The 21,761-nt window shown below is 33.7% G+C and overlaps 1 protein-coding gene across 5 annotated transcripts in view; it reads left to right on the plus strand.

Annotated features, from left to right (window-relative positions):
- The window catches only part of PHF14 (PHD finger protein 14), a 206,111-nt gene that overhangs the window by 108,891 nt on the left and 75,459 nt on the right, over positions 1–21,761 (plus strand). The window contains exon 17 of one of the 5 annotated variants that reach the window (XM_010587246.3): positions 16,906–21,758. The exons of the other annotated variants lie outside the window; for them this stretch is intronic. Coding sequence (XP_010585548.1) covers positions 16,906–16,918 — 13 coding nt within the window. The 3' untranslated portion in view covers positions 16,919–21,758. Of the gene's footprint in view, positions 1–16,905; positions 21,759–21,761 lie in introns of those variants that run through there. 5 annotated transcript variants of the gene reach the window in all.

The raw sequence follows: 21,761 nt of genomic DNA on the forward strand, positions 1-21,761 counted from the left end.
ATGAAACTGCGACTTCATCTGAGAAATAACCCAGAATTACAAACCTCAGGGTGATCTTGTTCAGGTATTCAAATGCCTTGGAACATGTGTCTTAGTTAAAACTATAATTTTAAACAGAAATGCCTTTCACATTTCTATTTTCTGATTAAGGATTATAGAAGCTGTCAAACCTCATTTGTTTCCGTATCATTTCACCGTAATTTTTTTGACTCACAGACAGATGATAATTAGAAAAACCAGGGTGATCATTTTCTTACTTATTACAGGAAAATCTCCCCTTTTTGGAGGAATATTTAGGAGATTTAATGAGCTTTATATTAATGAGCTTTATATTAATTGAAAACTAAATAAAGGAACGTACTAAGAAATACTAAGAAAAAAGATGAGGAAGGGCATAGGGATAAAATTGAGAAGTTGGAATTTAGGTAAGGCTTCACCAGCAAGAGGCTGTGTAACCTTTAAGAAAGCAAATAACCTTTCTGGAAACCAGCTATTTCATTCATAAAATGAGTAACATGTAATGTTGATTTGAAAATCTTTTTTAGCCCTCTCATTCAATAATTCTGTAATGCTATAGGAATGAAGAAGAAGAGAAAGCAATTTGGAAATGCAAAATATTATCCAGGAGTAAGAATTCTGGTTAATTTATAGCATAAACCTACCACCACCAATGCTATTCCTAATTGCATTATTAGCCCATAATATTTTTCTAATTTTTATTTTAGTTATAGTTTATAGATCATAGCTTACCAAAACTATGCGAATTAATTTAAGGTGACCATTTATGAGAAATGATTTATAGTAGGAAATGTTTTCTTTTAATCTGAAAACTGATTTGTTTTCTTCATAATTCTATAAAACAAAATAAAGATTGGTCTTTTAAATAGAATAGCATATATTTGTAGATAAGATGATTTCATGTTATCTGTGTGTTTATGCCATTTCTCATGTTCACTTCCTATATAAAGTGCCTGACTGATTTACATGTAGTATATTAAATTGTTTTTCATTTTAGTTCTTAAGTTTCTCAATACTTTTTGTGAAACAACTTCAAGGAGCAGTTATGTTTATCAGAAACTGGGAGGTATTAAGGTTATCTATTTCTGAATTAGCTCTTCCTGTTACAATGTACTTAATAGGTTTTAAACCTAAATAGAATATATCTATATGCAACAAACTCCTTTTAAAAAGGAGTTTCCTCTAATTCTGTCCTGTTTCCAGACTGACCACATCTATTATTAAGAAATATGCAGTCAAGAATTAGGTTGACATTGTGAGGTGGTTTGGCTGCTGACTTTTACCGTTGCACATAAACAGAGCAGTTATTCTAAATCATAATATCACTTTTGGCCAAATAACCACTAAAATCACTGCACTGTGATTTCCTGAAAATGCCATAATCCTTCAAATGCCACATTAAACCAAGAGAGAAAACTCTCAGTAGTGCCTGCACAATTATGTAGAAAGAAGAGCCATGAACCAAGTGAGAAGATGTTCTGGAAGAACGGTAACCTTTCCCTTGATGTGTGCATTTCCCATTACATTTTTGACACGAAATGTTGCAAAATGATTTAATGGTGGCATTTTGTTTTGCTGACTTTCCTTTTTTTTCATTAAAAAGAAACCAAAGTTAGGATAGGAATGTAGGGGAAGAGTGACCAACCACTAAATTCTATTATAGGAATCTCTGTTTTCAAAATATAAATGCAATAGTTTAGGAATGTGACTTTTCCCCTTTTATGCTGTATGTTAGCTGTGATATGCAAAATCACTGAGCTCTATTATGTCTTCAAAAATGATGTTCGTTCTTCAAAGTTAATTTTTCACCATTGTCTTCCTCCTCCTCTGTTTTTCTTACTATTAACCCATGATCATACATGAAAAGTCAATAAGTCAAGAAAGCATTTTTTTAGTAATTACATCAAACCAAAAAATGCAGCCCATCCCATTGCCATTGAGTCGATTCCAACTCATAGCAACCCCATAGGACAGAACAGAACTGCTCCATAGGGTTTCCAAGGCTATAATCTTTTGGGGAAGCAGACTGCCACATCTTTCTCCTGCAGAGTGGCTGGTGATTTTGAACCACCAACCTCTCAGCAGCCACCAGGGCTTCTCCAGTAATTACATGCCAAAACCAAACCAAATGTGTTGCTGTGGAATAGATTCTGACTTAAAATGACCCTAAAGGACAGAGTAGAACTGCCCCATAAGGTTTCTAAGGAGCGGCTGGTGGATTTGAACAGCTGACCTTTTGGTTAGCAGCCAATCTCTTAACCACTGAGTCACTAAGGCTCCAGTAATTACATTAAAAAAAAAAAAAAATTTTTTTTTTTTTTTTTTAATTACATAGACCTCACTTATTACATGTAACCCAGAGATTGCCCTACTTTTGATTGTCACTTTGGATGTATTTTACTAGAGCTGTTTATGCAAAGAAGCAAAGTATGAATAAGCTAAATTTCTATTGGGACTGAATTCATAAAGTTGTCTCACATAAAACTAGCGCAATGCTTATTTATACCTAGAGAAAACACAGCAAGTATATATAGTTGGACAGAGAAATTAATTTCTCAAAATATAGTTTGTAAGACTTATGCAGCATTAGATTTTTAGTTTTAGTGTTGATAAGGAATGCCTGAATTTGGGTGAGATCACAAAATTATTAAAAAGTAATAACTTGAGAATTTATTTTTCATATGCATATGTCTTATCTCAACTTTTTTGTTTTTTAAAATGCATTCAGATAGTGTTTGACTTAAACACTACTTTGTTTTTGCCACCCAGGTTTATAGAAATACTCATAAAAGTTATGTTAATTAAGGATATATAAATATAATCCGAAATTTCTCAGATACCATATCAATTAGTTACTTTGGAGTCGATTCCCACTCATGGCAACCCCATGGTGTGTAGACTGTAACTGCTCCGTAGGGTTTTCAAGGCTGTGACCTTTTGGAAGCAGATTGCGAGGCCTGTCTTCTGAGGTGTCTCTGGGTTAGTTTGAACCACCAACCTTTTGGCTAGTAGTGGAGCGCTTAACCATATGTGCCAATCAGAGGCTCTGTTCTTTTTTACCTGAGTAACTTTTCAGTAGGAGTCTTTATTGTTCTTGATGAAGTCTGTAAGTATAGGTTAGGTTTAGTTTCTTAGCAAACATTTACTCTGCTGCTTTTTATGCCAAGCATCTCAAAATAGAAAGGTTTACATCTACTTCAACAATTCTTTCTCTTCATTTTATCTTATATAATTCCTTACAGACAGCTGACATCTAAATCAAAAGAACTAATCAGGATGACATGTAGTTTCAGTATTCATCCTGATGCTTTCAACTGAAAAAGACTTAAAGGCTTTCTTAGTGATATGATTAAATGTGTCCTTTAATCAAGAGGCGTGTTAAAGTGCCATCAAATAGTCTGATGTTTTGTATACAGGAAGTTTCTAAAGAGTTGGGAATTTACTTTCATTTATCTCATTTATTAAATATATATTTATTGTTACCAATTCTATGTGCTTTTGGTGCTACAACAGCAATAAAGGTAATGTCTAAGAGTCTAGTATTGTCATCCCCAAAGAATTGATGGTAATTTGACCTAAGGTGATAGTAGTAAAGATGAAGGAAATACTCCTGAGAAATTTATTACTGCAGGGTGAAAAATAAGACAAGCACATGATAATTAATTGTACCATCATATCCTATAATGGAAAATTAAAATTCTGTAACGTTTCTAGAAGATAATTTGACAATATGAATCAAAGACCTAAACGTATGATACTGTTTGTAAAGTGATAATACTTATAGGAATCTTTCTGAAGGAAATATTCAGAAATTATCACAGTTTTTATATAAGAGTGCTCTTCATGGTGGCTATTATAATAGTGAAAAATATTAAGAACCAACATAAATGGCTAGCATTGGGGAATGGTTAAATGAATGAATTGTGGTATACCATAAAGTGGAGTCTTATTTGGCTACTTATTCAGCAATTTAAAAAGTTATTTAAATTGGAAGGGGGATGGAATCTTCATGTAAGTTTAAGTAAAACAAATCCCATTTTTGTTTAGAATATGTGATCTTAATATTTTAAAAATATCAAATATAAACTTATGTATATTTTTAAAGCTTTTTTTCTATTCTAGATTTTTGAGTGATTTTTTTTTAACTTTGGTAGAGAGAAGCTTTATTCATAAAGTAAAGGGGGAACAGAAAAGGGTATGTTACAATAGTGGGGAAGGGGGCTGCTATACTCCCACCATAAGATGTGCAACTGTCTCAAAGAGTTAGGGAAAAAGCATTTTCTTTTATAGCTATGGATAGAAAAAAAACAGGTGTGGTGAATTGGGATAAGCAGGTGACATCAATGAATAGCAATCAAAAATGTATTACCCTGAGGTCAGCATATTCTCAGGGAGGGGCCCTTAAAGAGGGGTAGCATGTTGGCTCAAGCTGAGGGTAGGCTGAAGTTTAGGGACTTGAGGAAAGGAGAGAAACTCAACCAAAGCCCGGCTGAAAAGCACTTTGTTTCGATTAATTTTGAGGACAAGCAATTCAGTTACTCCTTTAGTGGGCAAAGAATGGGAATTTGAAGCATCTGTGTCAGGGCTTGTCATAGGTGAACAAGGGGGCATCGGTGATTCTTATCTAAAGTCATATTAGAAGGGTGGTTATTTGCAGCAAGTGGTTTTCCTAAACACAAAGAGTAGGGGATTTCTTTAACCATCACTGTTTCCCAGGATCAGAGGACTCCTAACCAAAAGGGCAGCAGTTTCAGTCTATCATCCGCTCCTTGGAAACCCTATGGAGCGGTTCTGCTCTGTTCTTTAGGGTTGCTATGATTTGAAGTCAACTCAGTGGCAACGGGCTTGGTTTTTAGTTTATTATAGAGGTGCCTGTAATAGAAGAAAGGCCTGGCAATATACTTCCTTAAGATTACAGCCACTCAAAACCCTATGGAACACAGTTCAACATTGGCACACATGGGGTCACCATGAATCAGAATCAACCCAATGGCAACGGGTTTGGTTTATAGTGCACAGTTGTATCTTTGCATGCCCTGTAACAATTATGTTTTAAAATGAGATGTGTGTACTTTTTAATCTTTTTATTCTAGTATCTTGACAAGCCTTCATTTTAGTTGTTGTGTTGAAGCTTGTAGCTCTTCACATGAACAAGTCTCTTCATTGTTTGTCTACTTGGAATACTAAATCTTTCTGTATCATGTCACTGAATTTCCACATTTCCCTTCTGTTACAACAGCTGCCTTTAGTCTGTGACATCTTATTCATTTCATTGTAATTGGTGATCAATTCCTGGTGTATTTCTTGATCTTTAATCTTCATAGTTACATCTTTTTAAATTCTGTGTCAATAGAGTAGTAATATTAGATCCCATGTATGAAATTGTTCATTTCAGAAATTTATTAGACCTTCTCGTTTTGATGTTTTACTGTCTTTAGTCTCCAAAAACAATTTTTGGTAAAAGTTTGTGATTATTATTTCTTTTTAAAGGTCAGGCAGACACATTATCTGTGGGCAAGTTATTCAGTCTCTTTAAGCCTCTATTTCTGTACCAGTAAACAAAAATAAGAACTATCTCATAGGGTTCTTCTATTTTTAAGAATTGATACTAAATGCTTGGTAATACTTGGACTATTCGAGGTTTTTGGCAGATATTTTTCCACTTTTTACTTTTCTTTGCCTTTATTACGATTCTTGTAATTATTTGCATTAATACTTTATACACTAGTTGGTGGCTACTCATTTTATTTGCTTAATATGAAACTTCTCTTAAATGGTGGGACAGTTATCTCAACGCTTCATTAAAATATTATCTTAAAGTACCATCAATATCATCAACATCTTAACATTTACAGACAGTCCTGGACTTAGGATATATTCGAGTTACAATGAACCTCACTTACCACTGTCTTTTTTGTTTGTTTTGTATATCTTACTATTAGTAATATGTACTGCATGCAGTGTTGCAGCACATAATTGGCTGATGTCATCATTCTCTAGATGTTCAGTTCCGTGATTTACTGTTCAAAACACTGCCATACAGCAGGCTATAGCCTGGTCTACAGTGAAGTTGGTGTTGGTGTCGGGAATCATGACGGATAGAAAGTTGGGCTGTGTTCAAGTCTAATGACATATGACAGTTCAACTGCGCACATGCCTGATGGCCTTTATGACTCTGACTTCATTGTTAAGACACTGATGCCGACTTGCTCGTAGACCAGGCCTATAGCATGATCTTATTCCATGTTTCGTACCATTAGAAGCATCAGTTGTTAATTTGAAGCTGAGTTGTTCAAGTTTCCATAACTGTAATACCTGTACTGCTTATACCCCCAACAATATGTTTAGCAAACGAAGTCATGCCGCTGAAAGTTCTAATCCAAAAAAGAAGGTGAGGAAGGCCCTAGACATCGATATAAAGCTGAAGGTCATTAAGCCTTGTGATAAATGGAAAGAAAGTCAGCGAAATAGTACTGTGAGGAAGGACTGTCTCATTCGGCCATTTTGACAGTCATTAAGGATAAGAATAAGATTTTGGAGGCAGTTAAAGGAGCGATTTGCATAAAATTGACAATTTTAACAAAGAAGAGGCAAGGGCTAATCCAGGAGATGGAGAAGCCGTTGGTGATTTGGATGGAAGACCAAATCCAGAAGAGGATTCCTGTGAGTTTACTGATGATTCAAACAAATGCATGCAGTTTTTGAAAACCTGAAGGAACAGCAAGGAGAAGACTACCATATTTTAATGCCAGCAAGAACAGTTTTTATCACTTCAAATGCAGATTTGGCTTACCTAATGTGCATATAACTAAAGAGGAAGCTGTGATGTTGAAGCTGCTGATAGGCAGATTTGGGAAGGAATGAGATGTTACCATGAAATATATGAAGAAAAAAAGAAAAGACCATGCCGACAGTTCTCACTAATTTCCTGACTAAAAAGTCATCCCCATTCCCAGGGATAATCCAGATGATCCAGAACCTTCAAGTGGAGTTGTTACTGCAACTCACAAAATGCCAGTGTCGTCCAAATGTTCTTTATCATCGGAGTAAATTTTCATGATTTGTTTATTTTTTTAGTATGTATTCAAATATATCTAAGTTTATATGTACTGTTCCAGTCCCCAAAGATGAAGATCAGATTTATAAAGATACTGATAATGAAAGATAATAATAATGAAAACTTAAAAAAAAAAAAGCGGTATTCAACTATGTCAGAACCAAATTCCGATGGAGTCATTGGAATGGAACCCCGTTGTAAGTTAGAGACTGCCTGTGTATATGTATTTGCTCATTTTATACTTTATACTTCATTTCTTAATCTGTAGTGCTCTAAGATAAGGATTAGATTTGCAATTAGATTGTCTCTATCCATGTTTATTATTTTTATCAACTACAATTTTTTATTATACTGACACGGGAACACAAATAAGTGAAATGACTTACCAGAATTTTCAATAGGCATTTATTTACTGTCAAATCTGGGTTTTTCTTTAAAATCCCGTTTACGTTAAAAAAAAAAAAAATAGGGTGTTTTAGTCTTTTCCCTTCTATGTATTGTTATCTGAAATCAAACTATTCCAGGTTTTATCATCTCCCATAAAATAATACTTTTTTCACTTACTAAAATTGATTATTATCTCTGTTCTAGGCAAGGGTATGCTGTTTTTTTTAACCAGAGTTCATTTTATTATACCGTAATGTTAGTTCTTTCATGAAAGAATGTGAAAGATATTTAGACAAATATTAAAAATGAATTAACCCAGTTTTTTCAGCCTTTCTTTCCTGGACACTGTGTTAATGCTTTAACCCTTCATGGCTTTCTTTTAAACCTTATCTGAGCAGTCTATGGTTTTTTTGACCGGTGAAATTCAGAGCCCTGGAAATATTTTTTTATGAGGTACTTGATGTATGTCTGTATTTCTAAAACACTTAGGCAAATTTGAGAAAAATATTTTGGGTGAATAGGAAAGCAGCGTGTTAGAAAGGTTGATTATTACCTTGTGACTACAGTATTGAAGTGTGACTTTATGATGTGACCTTAAAATCGTTCATACATTCTGTGTGTGTGTGTGTGATTTTTTTAGTACTAATAAATGAAGCAAAGTATGATTTAGTTCATAAATAGCAACCAGCGGAGCACTGAGAGAATTGATAGATTAACTACATGAAAGTGACTCTTTAAGTGTGTTTTCAGCAAATAATAGCAAGTGAAGGAGGAGTTTTGCTTTGAATGAAAACGTTTAGGTACTACCTGTAATTACCCAGTGAATCAGATTGACATAGACAACTGCACAAGGAAGATAGGCCTAGGAAGGACTAAATCAATCTGATTCAGTCACATCCAAGTGAAATTACATCAGCCAGTAACTTTCCATTTAAATGACTGAAATCTTTCAGATCCAAATTCCTCTTATTAGGTTACTTGTTTGTATCGATTATTAAAAAATCTGAAAATTGCATGCTAATATCGAGGACCATGTTGTGACATGGTCTGTAAGTGTAGATCTTTTTTAAAAAGAAAGTTTAGTTTCATGTAGAGCATTAAACAACTGGTAAAATCTTTTCTTTCTTTTTTTTACTATTCTTCTAAAGCTCTTACTTGTAAAGAACTTGTGCAATGTATTTTTCTCTATTTTAAAACAAAATTTCTTTGTTTTCACAAAATTTACTTTCTAATCTATTTCATGTTTGTTAAATTCATCCATCAAATTGTATATAAGAGGCATAAGAATTCAGGGGCTGGTGGGATCATTCTTAAAAGGATGATGGACAAATCTTCCTATAAAGAAAGGTGACATTTGAGTTGGATCTTGAAGTATTTAAATAGCATAAATAGGTTTCAGGAGATTGAGATTTCAGAGTCCTAATGGGATTCAGGAAACACTGGTGGAGTATTGGTTAAGTGACCAAAAGGTCGGCAGTTTGAATCCACCAGGTGCTCCTTGGAAAATCTATGAGGCAGTTCTACTCTGTCCTATAGGGTGGCTATGAGCCAGAATCGACTCGATGGCAACGGGTTTTTTTTTTTTTTTTTTAATGGGAATTCATTAAAGCAAGGGGTGATATGAAGGATAGTACTTTGGGAAGATTAATATTTTGATAACCTGTGAGATGAATGAAAGGACAGCCTGGAGGTAGACTAGTTTGGGGACTAGGAACCTACAGTAATGGAAGTAGAAATGGAAAGGAATGGGGAGATCCAGGGGACATAATATTGTACTAGAAAAAAACACATACTAGAGGCTACAGCAATTTATTAACCAAAAATGGATAGACAAAGGAGGAAATGGGAATGTTAAACCAAACTGACTGACTTTAAGTTGAACAGCTGGAGAGAATGATGATACCAGGAACAGAAAGAGATGAATGGCTATATTTATTTTTTGGAGATAGATATAATAGGTGAATGGAGTCATAGGGTATTATGAGGTCGTTTTTAGGCATGTTGGGAAACCCTCGTGGCGTACTGGTTAAGTGCTACGGCTGCTAACCAAGAGGTGAGCAGTTCAAATCCGCCAGGCGCTCCTTAGAAACTCTATGGGGCAGTTCTGCTCTGTCCTATAGGGTCGCTGTGAGTCCTAATCGACTTGACGGCAGTGGGTTAGATAGGCATGTTGAGTCAGAAATTTCTAGTAGACATTTAAAATAGTGGGATTTTCATTATAGAGAGGAATAAAACTCTGGAAATAAACTTGGTAACTGTTAAAAATTTGTTGTGTAGTCCTCAAGCATCCAATCCTAGCTTTCCTACCTTTACTTTAAATAAATGACTATCTCTCTGAGTAGACACCACTGAAGGTCTGATAGGAAATCATGTAGAAGAAAGGAAAGAATTGGGTAGATGTACTCGGTTTAGTTGGGTCACAGACTGAGTCCAGAGAAATTTTATTATAGAGTAGGAGATTCCCAAGATAAGCTTGTTTTATACTCTGCTATTTTTTTTTAAAGCAGGTTTGTCTTGATGACCAAAGTATCTCTGTCTGTAGCTAATACTTCCCTGTATAAGTAATGTTTGCCTCTGTTTAGTTGATTGTCAACTAGTTAGCTTTAAGAGGATTCCTGTGTTTCTGCCTTTGTGGCTTACTTTCGTACCTACTGAATTTGCTGTACTTTAAGACCAAACCAAACCAAACCCATTGCTGTCAGGTTGATTCTGACTCATCGACCCTATACGACAGAGTAGAACTGCCCCACAGGGTTTCCAGGGAGTGGCTGGTAGATTCGAACTGCCAATTTTTTGGTTAGCAACCAAGCTGTTAATCACTGTGTCACCAGGGCTCCCTACTTTAAGACAGTGGCTCTTAAGCTTTAAAAAAGCTTTAGGGTGCATTAAAATCACCTGAGAGGCTTGTTAAAACCCAGAGCCTCTGCTACTTTAAGAAAGAGAACTCAAAGTACCGCTGCTCTGGTACTTTTCTGGTTAGTAGATTGACCTTTTTCATTATACTAAAGGCCATCTAATTTTAGAAAAGCATTCATTCATTTAGTTAATGATTATTATGTATCCATTTGCGCCAGGTGTTGGGGTTGTTGCTGGAGCGGCAAAGGTGAGCAACATAGGGATGGTATGTCAGAGTTTAACTATCACCTGCCTTTTTTCCTTTTGCCTGCATATTTACTCAGCTAAACCCAAATCATTTGGCGTTTTTGAAATTTTTACACTGGAGCTGACTTTATGTGGGGACTGCATAAGACCAGTACTCTCATTCTGTTCTAGTTGAATTTGATCATTGATTCTTGGAGCTTTGAGGAGAAGACACAGTTCTCTTATCCAAAATGGTATTATAAAATGTTGAATCAAGGGTGCTTATAAACTCTGAATCATTTAGAGCTCTTCATGCAAAATGACAACAGACCAGTTAAAAATGGGCTTTTCCCTCATGGTAACCCTTGAACCAAATTGGTAGTAGCAGTGGCTCTAAGCCCCGAAATAGCGCCGTGTCTGACTGTATCTCTCAGAGACCCTGGCCTAGTGCTGTTAAGCTTAACACTTCGGTTTTGCTATAGTTAGAAAGTACAGTACAGTCTTAGCCAGCAAAACGTCTAGCTTTCAGATTTTAGACTCTAAACCTCTGATTTCCCTTAAGACTTTCTCTTTAATCTATAGGTTAACTAGAAGTATATTGTTCAATTTCCAGGTATTTCGGAATTTTCCTTGTATCCTTCTGTTAATGATTTCAAGTTTAATTCTGTTGTGGTCAGAGAATATACTTTAAATGATTTCAATTATTTTAAATTTGTTTTATGGCCAGAGTATGGTCTATCTTGTTCAACATGCATTTGAAAAGAATGTGTATTTGTGTGTTATTGAGTAGAATTTTCTATAAATGTAGGTTGATAGTGCTGTTCAGGCGTTCTGTATACTTACTGATGTTCTGTCTACTTGTTTTATCAGTTACTTAGAAGATTGTTAAAGTCTCCAACTATAATTTTGGATTTATCTATTTCACTTTTCAGTTCTATTAGTTTTTTTTCTTTATGCATCTTTTTTATTTCTTCCTGCCTAATTGACTTCTTTATTATTATGTAAGTTTGCTTTTAATCCCTGACATCCTTATTATGAATGTTTGTCCGATATTACTATAGACACTTCTTTTTTCTTTTAAAATTTATTGTAAAATATATGTACCAAAAAGCTTGACATTTTAACCATTTTTTCAATGGAGAATTCAGTGACATTAATTATACACACCATGTTGTGCAACCATCACTACTGTCCATGTCCAAAGTTTTTTCATCACCTCAAAGAGAAATACAGTACTCCAATAATTCTCATTTCTTCCTCGCCACAGAGATACACAATGGCGGAGACAGAGTTAAAGCTAGTTCATTTCTCATCCAAAAGTCTCCCTTCCCTTCACATTCTCGAAGTACAATATTTATGCCTAATGAACTTAATAAATATCATTGTTTGCACTGAAAAAGAATCAATGACATTCATATACTTCGAAATTTTAGCGTGTTTGTCTCCTCCTCTATCTCTGTTTATCTGACATTCTTCTCCATCTTACCCTACTCCTAACTGTCAGAGGGTCTGTGATGTGAAAATGAAGACTTTAAAGTTGGAAGGGAGGTGTGTGTGTGTGCGTGTGCATGTGTGTGGTATATGAGAACGTCTTTCCTACCTGGTTATTTTTTGTTTATCTAAAGCTATTCTAAAGACTAAAGTCTGTCAATTAAAAAAAATTTAAAAGGATGTGAGTAGAAGTTTTTGTATTTTTCTTTTAAAAAATTTTGTTCATTATAAAGATTTTGGAAGTACAAAAAACATAAAAAGTTTAAACTACCTATGATTTTTATAACATCTTAGTATATTTACTTTTATTCACATATTTTTAGTGATTCTGTTCAAAACAATTTTCTAATTTAGCCATTGGATATTAATTGAAAGTTAAAAAAAAAAATCAGAATAATTTGGGAAGGATTTTCTGTCATAACACTTCCTGATATCTATTTCCTACCTTTTCCGTTCTTATGGCTTCCTTGAGACCTTTCTCAATGTCTGTTTCACTGTTCTCTACCAGATCAACCTTAGCTGCTTTAGTGTTTCCTCTTGCCTTCTTTCCCTGTTGTTTTTCACCTCTCATTCATATAGCCATGTTCTATAGTTCTAATATAGTCTCAGTTCCTTCGGTCTTCTGGATCTTTTTCTTACCTGAGAAAATGGACAGAACCTATATCCAGTCCTTGTGGAAAGTCTACTAGTGTCCTCCCTAATATCCGAATAGGGCCTAGGTTCTCCTGCTTCTTCATTGCTTTCTGACCCTGCTGTTCTTTACTTCATTCTCTTAATTGTCTTAGACATTTATTGAAGAATTTAGAGTAAGAGAGAGGCCTTTCAGCACAAAACTCTTTAAAATATAAAATTGAATGCTTTGTACTAAAAGTTCCTGAAGGTTCCTAGGGCATCCCTACCACCAAGAATGCAGCCTTTTCTGTCTTAGGCCTAACTTCATAAAAATTAATGATCAATGACTTAAGCTAGTTTTTAGATCTAAAATTATGCTGCTTTTTTACATTCCAAGGAGATTAGATTCTAAATAGGGAATTAGAAAATAAACTGGGTCTTGTTAGTGAAGCTTTACTTAAGAGTGATTTTTAAAGTATGCTTTTCTATTAGTAAAAACGGCAAGAGATGTTTAATTGCAAAATATATTTTTATAATGAAGGTAGTCTGGATACAACTGAATTTTTTTACGAAGGCAGTATTTTTACAAAATTTAGGGTAAAAAGAAAGTATTTACTTGGCATATTTTTCTTCTGTAATTAAGTTGATGATGATGATGATGTTAGACATATGGAATGGCTATCCTGCCTCACACATTTAGCGTATGACATCCTTTGACTTTAAAATCCGTATTAAAACACTGAATCTTTAAATACCTTTGTATAATTCATATGTATCTTTTATGTTATATGTTCTAAACATTTGAATTTTTTAATTTTCTTTTTGGAATTTGCAATAAAACAGAAGCCTGAACGTGGTATACATTTCATAGTGAAGTGTGGTATTTTGGGGTATGCGATTTTAGGGGAGTAAGTATCATATTTTCAAGCACATACAGCAATGAAGTATTTCTCATTGCACTCATTTTCATTTTTCAATAAGAATTTATTTTTGCAATTTTCTACTTGTTTTCCATTGCAAATGTAAATGTAATATTGTTAACTTATACAGAAGAGGGAATTATCTATTACATCCTTAATCATTTGGAAACACTGATTCTAGCCATAGTTCTGCTACTTGTTATCTGAATGATCTTGATTCAAAATGAGAGCCCAAAACCTTTTGCCATAGAGTTCGATTCTGACTCGTAGCAATTCTATAGGACAAAGTAGAACTGCCCCATAGGGTTTCCAAGGTGTGGTCGGCTGGTGGATTCTAACTGCCAATCTTTTGGATAGTAGCTGAGCTCTTAACCACTGAACCACCAGGGCTCCAAGACCATCAACCTCTTATTTTTCAAATTTTAAACTTATAACTCAAGAAGATTCCAAAACAAATACTATAGAGTTCTGAAAAGAATTCTGAAGTCGGTCCTCCCACCGTCCATCTGGTACTTGATTCCTCTCCCCAGTTCAATACTAAGTGACGGGGAACAAGCTTCTGCCAGGGATAGAGGTGTGCAACCCACTCCCTCTTGAGGTGGCTCTGGCTATTGGTAATTTTTCTCTCCAAGTGAGCTGACATGTCCTTCCTTTAAAATGTCAGTGCTTGATGCCATACAAAACGTGTGTAATCCATCTTCTGGCATTAAAAGCCAACGATACTGTTTTTCTTTCATTTAAAAATGAAACATCCTGTTTCATTTGTTTCTTGTATATCAAGGTTTGATTTGTATTGGTTTTGTAATTGTTCTGAACATATAAAAGGGACGTATTGTAATATTAATGAAATGAGAGATAAGATGAATTCGAAAATAAGATTATGTTTTAGTGATGATGCTAGATTTTGATATGTAAGAAATAATGTATAAGAATCTATTTTGAACATTTCTAATCGAACCCCAGAAAAACATTTAAAAAAAAGATCTTGATTATAATAATGCTAATGTTAGAATGCTTAGTGTGTCCCAGATTCTGTCCTCTGCTCTATAAATGTATTATCTCATTTAGTTCTTATAACAGTCCTATGAGGTATAAATATTCCATTTTAGAGATGAGGTAACTGAGATCTAGAGACACTAAACAACACGAAATAGAAATTGTTTAAATTCTGTAAGCCATATAAATTAAATTATATATTAAAATATCCCTTCTCTCAAAAAAAGTATTACTATCATATCAATAAATCTATTGTCCTTAATATTAATAGTTCCTGACATGTATAGAGCACTTACTGTGTACCAGTCTGTGTGCTAGTGCCCTCCATACTTCATTTAATTCTTACAGCCACCGTATAAGGTAGATATTAACTTTATCCCGATTTTGCAGTTGAGTAAACTGAGAATTGCTTACTCAAGATTGCACAACTAGAAAATGCTAGAATTAGAGTTTGAATCTAGGCAGTCTTGACTGTATAGCTCATACTTTAGGCATCACTCATACTGCCTGGCAACACTACACTGTTTTATTTTTTTGTTGGGGCAAAAGAAGTAGATACTTCTCTTGGTGGACAGTTCTAACTATACAAAAGTACATACTTGTATGTAACAGTTAATTCCTTTTTCTGCATTAATTTGTAAATAAGCTTACTAAGTGCCGTACAGTATAAATTACAAAGCCAATATGTGATCTCTCATTTAAAAGAACTCAGTCTCTTGTTCTAGGAAGATACGAACCAGAACAAGTAGTGCCTCTTCTTGCTTTAAGGGAGATTTTGAAATATTAAATGAAATTTAGGATGGAGGAATATTAGCAATAGCTCTTAAATTTTTTCAAAGGTAACTTTAACTTGATCTTAGTTGAGGTTTGAAGCAGATTTCCGTATCTAAGGTATCCTCATTCAAAAGTATATCAAAGTCAAATACAAATACATATTTTGAATTTTCTGCTAGTCATCATTTGTGCACATAGTTAAGAGTTAGTTGCACTTCTGTTGTAGATTATGTGGTTGCTTCCTCTTGCATTACGCTTTTCCTGTAGTGCTTAACCTCCAAAGCACTTCTCAGAATATCAGATTCAGAATGTGCTCAGAGTTTTCCACTTAGGGACTGAAGCCTTGTGAGGAGTTAGCGCATGTGACTCTACTATTCAAGGGAAGTCAGCTCTTTTTATTTATTTCTCATATATTGATAAATATAAAATTTCTCTGAAATCTTTTTCACACTATATTCTTCTTATTGTACAATTTTGTTTTGCTTTTTTTTTTTTTAATTTGAGATTATTCAGTTTGGCATGGTAGCTTTTCTCAGTAGTGCTTTATCTGTCTGTGTGCCACTTTTCACTTTCTTTTTCTCAATGGAACTTAGAAGCATTAAACACGACTCTAATAGTTAAATACAAAAACAAACTTTTTCTATGATGTGTGACAACTTGGCAATTTCACCTACATCTACACAGATCTAAATATCTGAAGGAAATGATAATTTGTATGTTTATCAAAGTAAAAAAGTATTATAATACCTAAGCATCTGAAATTTCTCCTCTGAAAATGAAGATATCACAAAGGTAGCAAATAAATACTTGTCAGTAGGGAAATAAATACAAGAAACGATGAAGAAAGTTTGAAGAAATAAGTGCAAGTGAGTGTGTTTTGAAAATTTGACCAAAATGCATATGCTTTTATAATCATTTATAATCAATGGTTAGGTCATTGCAGTGAGTGTATTTTCCTGTCCTGTTTGTAGCCCAATCCACTAAACTTTAGTGGATAAGCTTGGATATACTTTAAACAATTGTAACCAAACATTTTTGGTATAATCTTTTAAAAAGGAAGGCAGTATAGGTGCAGGGAATAAAAATCATATGAAAATTTCCTCCTTGAGACTCTGTGATAGAGTATAACCGGCCCTGTAATATGCTGATTAGATGTGCTTGTTTTCAGCTGAGTTGCATACGTTCTCAAGCATTGTTAAAGTGCCATATTTAATGAAAAAAAGAGCAAACTGGTATCTTTCAAAATATTTATTCATCAAAAACATGTTTGCTTGTATAAATACAAGACCCACATCGTTTTTATATTACTTTTTGTTTTAGTAAGACAGATTTAATACTACTGCTAATAAATAATACAAGAGAAGGCAACTCAGTGTTTCAAACGATAACATTGTAACTGACAAGAACCTACACAAGATCATAGCATTTGGTTTCGCATATCTATCTCTTTGGACCAGATCATATGTTATTTGAATCTACTTTAATGTTGTTAGTATGTTTCATAAGACAGTGCAGAGCTGCTATGATCTTTAAATGTTAATGTTCTTTTCTTATCACTTTACTGTGTAGATACCCTTCATGAGACCCAACTCTGCCACAGCTCATCCTCGGAGGCAATCCCGGAAACCTCTTTTATAAGTGTGATTTTAAAAATGTGGATAAAACTCTCAATAGAATCCATAAAGTAAAGGAGAACAGCTATCTTGTCCTTTCCATAAGCTTATCACTGCAAAAAGTTTCCTTTGCTTGTCAGGTTTGGATAGAATATAATTGATTGGTTTGTTACTTGGACTGAGAAGGCAGTTAATTTGCCTGTATGGACTTTTCTCTTTTTTGCACTAATCAGAAAGATTTGATATGTGCATTGTTGAAAAATACCGGATAAATGTCTCATCAGAATTGTCCTATTAAATAATGTCTTTTCCCCCTGCTTTTTTGGCATATGATGATATACAGTGTTTGGACTTTCTGAAGAGTTATGGAAGCCTGTGGGACTTAAATGCAATATGCTACTCCCTTTTGTTGTTGAACAGTACCAGTGACAACCAAGAAAAGAATGCTTCCCATTAGTCTGCTATTGTGTTTCATCCAACTTAATACATATGTTCATATATGAAATGCTGCATTGTGAAACAACTATAGACTCATATATTAAACGTATTTCCATTTATAATGTTCAGCAAAAGTGAACATAAAAGTGAAAGGCTTGTGAAGCTGTGACATTCTAGGTTTGACTCACTAGTCCTAGTGTGAAAGCACTAATATTTGTAGCGTGAGATTCTTTTTTAAATTTCAGATTTTAAGTCCATGAATAAGAGTATATCTGTGTTGATCTCTAGATAAATTTTAGTAATACTCAAATTTATTCATTTTTATTGTTTTAATATGAACTTGCTGTGTTCACTATAATTTCATTTTCTCAACCTTAAATACAAAATTATGAAATAAGGAGGGAGATACAGAGTTTATTGACTATACAGCCTACCAGCTGAAAGATCTTCATCAACATCTGTATATTTCCAGTGATTTACAGAATTAAAATTTTATCTTCAAGCTTTAATGATCCAGTTTTAACTCAACAAGAGAAATACGTTGAATATTCCATCATTCCATCTTGAACTGATTTAGAAGAGACTCTACTGAAATTCAAATGCACATATACATGTAAATTGTCAACATGTTTCTTGGAATTCCCCGATTTATAAATGTGGTTTTGGACATCTTTTCAGGTTTGTTGGCAGTTGAAGCTAGTTTAAACTTTAGGAACAGAGGAGGCAATGTTATAGATAATGAAAAACAAGTGTAAATATAAAGTTGCTGTATGCTAGTAATCTATAGTTATAGTAAGGAACCATACATTTGGATAATATAGTTAATAAAATAACATGATGTGTATAAAGTTATGTATAAACTGAGGTTATTAATTTATTGAAAGATCTCTTACAACTTTGGAGGGAAAATTAATAATCTATAGAAAAAACAGTAAACTTTTTTTTTCGAAGAATAAGAAAGGACTAATTATCACTGCATAAGCTTAAGAAAAAGTAGGTAATTACTTATCGCTACATAAGCTTAAGAAAAAGTAGGTAATTATTACTCTTGCTGAAATCAGGCTGATTTTAAGAAAAATGCCAGATAACCATTTTCTGTATAGTAATGATTTAGGACCTGACCCTCCTTTAGTACATGGTGAGAAGTCACTAGTGGTCATTTTATTTTAGGTGTTTTGAGAATCATTAAGCCTTCTGGTTTTGGCATCAGTTGTTAATCAAAAACATTTCCACCTTGGTTCCAATTAGAATATTAATTATCCTTCTCCATCTTGTAGTCTTCAGTGGTGATTATGCTATTCCCTATTTTGGTGCTAACCTAAGAATCTTTGTTACACATCACAAATATAAACCACATACCTTATAAGATGATAAGTCCTGAAAGCATGTGGTTGGAGTAGGAAAACTTTTGATGAGTGTAGAATAAAACTCTCTCTCCTAGTTAACCTCCTAAATGCTTTCCTATTTTCAGCAGCATAAATTAACCTTTGTCCATAATTGGTCCAATTGCTCTTCAAAGAAGATGTAATTTATACTTAAATATGCTCTAAATAGTTCATATTTCACAGACATATATAAGAAGAAAACAGCATGTCAGGTAAATGATAGTTATTTGTCACACAATAGGAAAAGGAACACAAAAATAAAATAGGAAGGAAATTAAATTACTTTGAAATGCAAGAAGGATGACATGGTATTATATAACAGTGCTTCTCAAACCAAGGTTGTTAAAACACAGACTTCTGCCCTATTCCCTTACTTTTGCCCATTCCCCCCGACACCCACCCCAGAGTTTCTGATTCAGTGGGTCTTAGATAAGGCCTGGAAATTTGCATTCTAAGCAGTTACCAGGTGATACTGATGCTGCTGGCTGGGGACTCCACTTTGAGAACCATAAAAAAAAAAAAACTCCATTGCCATTGAGCCAATTCCAACTCATGGCGACCCAGTATATAAAGTATTAAAAAAATACTTGTGTTTTCCAAGAATGTGTCTTAAATCTCCTTAGAAGGGCAGAGTTTCAGATATATTTGTTTCTAGATAAATGAATTTCCTCTACAACACATAAAATACAGTTTCTTTATATTTGTAAATTCAGTTAAATGTTTATACCTGTTATGGGGACAGCAGTGTTTTAGTTGAATGTTTAGTTGAGATGAATTAAGGAACTCTCAAAGAACATAGCCTTTGTCTGTAATTCAGTAATTCCTTTGTAAAAAACAGACTTGAAATCAGTGTTATGATTGAACATGAAAACAAAATTTAGCTTTAACCTTAATCCATCTTGTTTAGAAGTTATATTTATGCATTATCATTGTTAGTCATATGTTTCTTGAATATTTGTTTTTACACTTATGATGTTAAAAATTATTGCTGACCAATAAATGATAAGAATATTCACACTCATGATCCTATTTCCGTTTTTACCTCCTACTGATACTTAATGCATTCACTCTTACCTCTAAACATTATTAAGTCACTAATTTGACAGAGCTCACCAAATGTTTACTTGACTCACATATGGAATATTTTCTGAATATTTCACCAAAATAATTCATAGAGACTCTCAGCAAGAGAGTAGGCTACTTATGTTATTTTTTTTTTTTAATTATTTTCTGGAATTGTTTTTGACTATTAAAACTCAACTTAGAGTCACATAGCATCATATGAAGGCAGAATTTTTTTCCTACTAGCCTGTCAGCACTTCACAAATTTACATAATATTAGGATTGGGATTTATAATATTTCCGAGATAGGCATGCTTTGCAAATACTTCTCCTTTACCAAAATGTATGCCCCTTTTCTCCAGTGCTCACTCTAAGACTTCCTGCAGGCCTGCTGATAAGAGTCACTGCTTCTCAGGTACATAGGATATAATGAAATTGGATTCTCCTGCTGGGTTTTGTAAATAAACTGGGATTGACCCCCCTAGCTATTATCTCATTTATCTGATTTACATTGTACAATCAGGATCTACACTATTGATTAGAGTGTAATTAGTTAATTATGAACAGAGAAATACAAAGTTATGTGGGGCTTGAGCACAGCAGGTTGTACTGCTGAAAAATTTCCAAGGGCATGAGCAGATGGAGATGAATTTGTTAAAGGACAAAGCAGACGTGTTTCAGGTATGGAAATATCTAATCAATCTCTCATGCTGTGAAGAAGTACTTGACCTTATTCTGTATTTGCATATGAAATATTTTGTTTCTTGTTTTATATTTTCATTTCGTTTCACTTTTAATCTCGTAGCCTGGCTGCTGCAAATGTAACTGATCCTGTTTTTTAAGTGTCTATTAAATAAGGATTTGGATAATTATCCAAATATTTTTTCCAACTAATCCATTGGTAGAGCATATTTTTGTCTTTTTTTACTACCCATTCATTCACTATTGCCTGTGATAGAAGTCTGTAGTGGCATTAATGGAAACAGGTTCAAGTCCTCATGTAAAACATGATAAAAAAAAGTATATTCTAATAATTTGTATAGGAAATGCTCATGTAGTGGTTTGCACTAAAACTGTTGCAAAATATAAGGATCAAATTATTGTTTATTGATATTAAATATTATTCTAACGGTAAGATGGTGGAATTTTGTGAAAGCATATATTATTTTAAAAATGATTGAACTCATGGACTACTATCCCACATTTTCTCCATCTGTTAAGATGTATAATTGAAATAATTGGCCATGGTTCAGTGGAAGAATTCATCATTACTGGTTAATAGGTTTGTGTAGGTGTTTGAGTTGCTAGTTAGATTTTTATTTTAATCTCAAGACTTAATTCTTTCGATCTTTGTGGTATAGAATTTTTACATAAAAATGATGAAGAATATTCAACTTTTCAATTCTCTTGATATTTAGTTGTTTTTTCAAGTGTGAACAGATGTAATAGTATGTATTTTTAGAATCAGTTCTTAATTTTCCTCTGTGGACTTGTAAGGCATCAAAATACTGTTTCATCAACATTAAAAAGAAGAGTTATGATCGTTGATCAACTTGATCATAAAAAATGTACATCTCTTTTCAAGTTCCTGTTATGAATATTATGTTTCTCTTTTACCTGAGGTTTAGATTGTCATCTGGCTATAAATTATATGTATAGGAGGTGCACTTACGTCTTTTGGCAACTTTTTAAGAACAGCTACTTAGTGTACTCCTCTAGTGAAATTGTAAATTATAAACTGGAAGAGTAAAAGGAACCCTTTGGAACACTGACTTTTATCCTGTCTCTTAGTTACAGGAGGAAATAAATCAGTTGCTTCTTTTTACTTGTATACATGTTTTAGTAATCAGATAAACACATGACTGATTGCTTGTTGGATGGATCATAGTACTCATGTACATAAATCGTTTTCTTCCTCTTCTTTGTC

Source organism: Loxodonta africana, chromosome 8 (assembly GCF_030014295.1).
Source record: "Loxodonta africana isolate mLoxAfr1 chromosome 8, mLoxAfr1.hap2, whole genome shotgun sequence".
In the NCBI taxonomy this organism is placed as follows: Eukaryota; Metazoa; Chordata; class Mammalia; order Proboscidea; family Elephantidae; genus Loxodonta; species Loxodonta africana.